This window comes from Corvus brachyrhynchos, unplaced genomic scaffold (assembly GCF_000691975.1).
Source record: "Corvus brachyrhynchos isolate BGI_N302 unplaced genomic scaffold, ASM69197v1 scaffold1145, whole genome shotgun sequence".
Classification (NCBI taxonomy): Eukaryota; Metazoa; Chordata; class Aves; order Passeriformes; family Corvidae; genus Corvus; species Corvus brachyrhynchos.
Window position 1 is genome coordinate 30,362 of NW_008237934.1, and position 5,109 is coordinate 35,470.

The 5,109-nt window shown below is 53.6% G+C and overlaps 1 protein-coding gene across 1 annotated transcript in view; it reads right to left on the reverse strand.

Moving 5' to 3' along the window:
- LOC103614923 (sarcoplasmic/endoplasmic reticulum calcium ATPase 2-like) overlaps nt 1-5,109 on the reverse strand; it is a gene marked incomplete at its 5' end in the record, with an annotated part of 29,861 nt that overhangs the window by 23,048 nt on the left and 1,704 nt on the right. Inside the window, 3 exons of the mRNA XM_017733336.1 lie at nt 182-348; nt 2,869-3,166; nt 4,873-4,958. Of these exons, the coding sequence (XP_017588825.1) occupies nt 182-348; nt 2,869-3,166; nt 4,873-4,958 (551 nt within the window). The remainder of the gene's footprint in view (nt 1-181; nt 349-2,868; nt 3,167-4,872; nt 4,959-5,109) is intronic.

Sequence of the window (5,109 nt, forward strand, 5' to 3'; positions counted from 1 at the left end):
TTTGGCTTTCTCGTGCAAATTTGGGGTTTCCTGGAGGAATTTTGGGGCTCTCATGGAAATTTGGGGTTCTCGTGGAAATTCGGGGTTTCCCGGGAGGAATTTTGAGGTTCCCCGTGGGAATTTTTGGCCTTCTCGGGCGGGAATTTCGGGAATTTTCCCCCCAGGACTTTTGGGGTCCCACCTTGCAGACGGACATCTGGTTGGTGGTCAGCGTGCCGGTCTTGTCGGAGCAGATGACCGAGGTGCAGCCCAAGGTCTCCACGGACGGGAGGCTGCGGACGATGGCGTTCTTCTTGGCCATGCGGCGAGTGCCCAGCGCCAGGCACGTGGTGATGACCGCGGGGAGACCTGGGGGGGGTGGGGGAGGACATCGAGGGGTCACCAGAGCGGTCAGCAGAGCCCTGGGATGGTCAAGAGATGGCCGGGGTGGTCAGCAGGCTCTCAAAAGTGGCCGTGGATGGCCTTCAAAAGGCCAAAAATGGCCACGGGTGGTCCATAGATGGCCACGGGTGGTGTTCAAGACCCCAAAAATGGCCACGGGTGGTCCATAGGTGACCATGGATGGTCTTCAAAACCCCATGAATGACCACGGGTGGTCTCTAGAACCCCAAAGTGACCACGGGTGGTCCAGAGGTGACCACGGATCATCTCCAAGACCCCATAAATGACCACGGATGGTCCAGAGGTGACCACGGATGGTCTTCAAAACCCCAAAAATGACCACAGATGGTCCATAAGTCACCATTAATGGTCCACGGATGACCACGGATGGTCTCCAGAACCAACAGGTGACCAGAAATGACCTTCAAGACCCCACAAATGACCACAAGTGGTCCATAGGTGATGATGGATGGTCTCCAAAGCCCAAAACCAACCACGAGTGACCTTCAAGACCCCACAAATGACCACAAATGGTCCATCGGTGACCACGGATGATCTTCACGACCCCGAAAATGACCACGGATGGTCTTCAAAAACCCACAGATGACCATGAACGGTCCATAGATGACCCCAGCTCATCCACAAATGACCACGGGCGGTCTCTAGAACCCCATAAATGACCACGGGTGGTCCATAGGTGACCACGGATGGTCTTCAAGACCCCAAAAATGACCACGGGTGGTCCAGAGGTGACCACGGGTGGTCTCCAAGACCCCACAAATGACCACGGATGGTCCATAGATGACCAAAGATGATCTCCAAGACCCCATAAATGACCACGGATGGTCCATAGGTGACCACGGATGGTCTTCAAAACCCCAAAAATGACCACAGATGGTCCATAAGTGACCATTAATGGTCCACGGATGATCACGGATGGTCTCCAGAACCAACAGGTGACCAGAAATGACCTTCAAGACCCCACAAATGACCACAAGTGGTCCATAGGTGATGATGGATGGTCTCCAAAGCCCAAAACCAACCACGAGTGACCTTCAAGACCCCACAAATGACCACAAATGGTCCATCGGTGACCACGGATGATCTTCACGACCCCGAAAATGACCACGGATGGTCTTCAAAAACCCACAGATGACCATGAACGGTCCATAGATGCCCCCAGCTCATCCACAAATGACCACGGGCGGTCTCTAGAACCCCATAAATGACCACGGGTGGTCCATAGGTGACCACGGATGGTCTTCAAGACCCCAAAAATGACCACGGGTGGTCCAGAGGTGACCACGGGTGGTCTCCAAGACCCCAAAAATGATCACGGGTGGTCCATAGGTGACCACGGATGGTCTTCAAGACCCCAAAAATGACCACGGGTGGTCCATAGGTGACCACGGGTGGTCTCCAAGACCCCAAAAATGATCACGGGTGGTCCATAGGTGACCACGGATGATCTCCAAGACCCCATAAATGACCACGGGTGGTCCATAGATGACCACGGATGATCTCCAAGACCCCACAAATGACCACGGATGGTCCATAGGTGACCACGGATGATCTCCAAGACCCCATAAATGACCACGGGTGGTCCATAGATGACCACGGATGATCTCCAAGACCCCACAAATGACCACGGATGGTCCATAGGTGACCACGGATGATCTCCAAGACCCCATAAATGACCACGGGTGGTCCATAGATGACCACGGATGATCTCCAAGACCCCACAAATGACCACGGATGGTCCATAGGTGACCACGGATGATCTCCAAGACCCCATAAATGACCACGGGTGGTCCATAGATGACCACGGATGATCTCCAAGACCCCACAAATGACCACGGATGGTCCATAGGTGACCACGGATGATCTCCAAGACCCCATAAATGACCACGGGTGGTCCATAGATGACCACGGATGATCTCCAAGACCCCACAAATGACCACGGATGGTCCATAGGTGACCACGGATGATCTCCAAGACCCCATAAATGACCACGGGTGGTCCATAGATGACCACGGATGATCTCCAAGACCCCACAAATGACCACGGATGGTCCATAGGTGACCACGGATGATCTCCAAGACCCCATAAATGACCACGGGTGGTCCATAGATGACCACGGATGATCTCCAAGACCCCACAAATGACCACGGATGGTCCATAGGTGACCACGGATGATCTCCAAGACCCCATAAATGACCACGGGTGGTCCATAGATGACCACGGATGATCTCCAAGACCCCACAAATGACCACGGATGGTCCATAGGTGACCACGGATGATCTCCAAGACCCCATAAATGACCACGGGTGGTCCATAGATGACCACGGATGATCTCCAAGACCCCACAAATGACCACGGATGGTCCATAGGTGACCACGGATGATCTCCAAGACCCCATAAATGACCACGGGTGGTCCATAGATGACCACGGGTGGTCTCCAAGACCCCCTAAACGACCCCACCGACCTTCGGGGATGGCGGCCACGGCCAGGGCGACGGCGATCTTGAAGTAGTAGATGGCGCCGCGGATCCAGGAGCCGCCGTGGACGGGGTCGTTGAAGTGGCCGAGGTTGATGGCCCAGACGGCCACGCAGATGAGCGAGATGACCTTGGACAGCTGCTCCCCGAACTCGTCCAGCTTCTGCTGCAGGGGGGTCTTGTCCTGCTCCGTGGCCGCCATCTCGTCCCGGATCTTGCCGATCTCCGTGTTGACCCCCGTGGCCACCACGATGCCCACGGCCTTGCCCGCCCCGATGTTCGTGCCCTGGGCGGGAACGTCGAAATTCGGCGATTCGGGGGGAAAAAAAAGGGAGGTTTTTCACCCCGAAATCGCGGGGTTTTACCTCAAAAAAAACCAAATGAAGACTGAAACCACCCGAAAATTGTGGTTTCACCCCAAAATCTGAGGTTTTCACCCCGAAATCGCGGGGTTTGCCTCAAAAAAACCAAACGAAAACCAAAACGACCCAAAAATTCTGGTTTGACCCCAAAAGTTGTGGTTTGACCCCAAAATCTGAGGTTTTCACCCCGAAATCGCGGGGTTTGCCTCAAAAAAACAAACGAAGACTGAAACCACCCGAAAATTGTGGTTTCACCCCAAAATCTGAGGTTTTCACCCCGAAATCAGGGGGTTTGCCTCAAAAAAAACCAAACGAAAACCAAAACGACCCAAAAATTCTGGTTTGACCCCAGAAGTTGTGGTTTGACCCCAAAACCTGAGGTTTTCACCCCAAAATCAAGGGGTTTACCTCAAAAAAAACCAAACGAAAACCAAAAGTACCCAAAAATTCTAATTCTGGTTTGACCCCAGAAGTTGTGGTTTGACCCCAAAACCTGAGGTTTTCACCCCGAAATTGCGGGGTTTTACCTCAAAAAAACCAAATGAAGACTCAAACCACCCGAAAATTGTGGTTTCACCCCAAAATCTGAGGTTTTCACCCCGAAATTGCGGGGTTTTACCTCAAAAAAACCAAATGAAGACTCAAACCACCCGAAAATTGTGGTTTCACCCCAAAATCTGAGGTTTTCACCCCGAAATCACGGGGTTTGCCTCAAAAATAACCAAACGAAAACCAAAAGTACCCAAAAATTCTGGTTTGACCCCCAAAATTGTGGTTTGACCCCCAAAAGTTGTGGTTTGACCCCAAAAGTTGTGGTTTGACCCCAAAACTTCTGGTTTGACTCCCAAAATCTGAGGCACACAGGGGGACACTGATGACGTCACACTGATGACGTCACACAGGTGACACTGAGGTGACACAGGAGGCGACACTGATGACATCACTGATGACATCACACTGATGACATCACACTGATAATGTCATGCCAGTGACGTCACACAGGTGACACAGGGGACACTGATGACGTCATACAGGGGACGCTGATGACGTCACACAGGTGACACTGAGGTGACACAGGGGACACACTGATGACGTCACACGGGTGACACCGATGACATCGCACCGATGACATCACGCAGGTGACACACAGGAGGTGACACTGATGACGTCGCACTGATGACGTCACACAGGTGGCACCGATGATGTCACACAGGTGACGCTGATGACGTCGCACTGATGACGTCACACAGGCGGCACCGATGATGTCACACAGGTGACGCTGATGACATCACACAGGTGACACTGATGATGTCACACTGATGACGTCACACGGGTGACACACGGGGTAACACTGATGACATCACACAGGTGACACTGATGACGTCACACGGGTGACACCCAGGAGGTGACACCGATGACGTCACGCCGATGACGTCGCACAGGTGACCCCGATGACGTCACACAGGTGACCCCGATGACGTCACTGACCGAGAAGAGCGTGTTCTTCTTGTCCTGGTTGGGGTCACACCGGGGGGACACCGGGGGGGACACACAGGGGGTGACACCGGAGGTGACACTGATGACGTCACACCGATGACGTCACGCGGGTGACCCCGATGACGTCACTGACCGAGAAGAGCATGTTCTTCTTGTCCTGGTTGACGGCGCGGGGGTCGGGCACCGGGTCCGTGTGTTTGATCACCGACACCGACTCGCCTGCACCGGTGACACCAGTGTCAACCAGCACGGACCAGTACGGACCAGTATGGACCAGTACGGACCAGTACGGACCAGTACAGACCAGTATGGACCAGTACTGACCAGTACTGACCAGTACGGACCAGTACGGACCAGTATGGACCAGTAC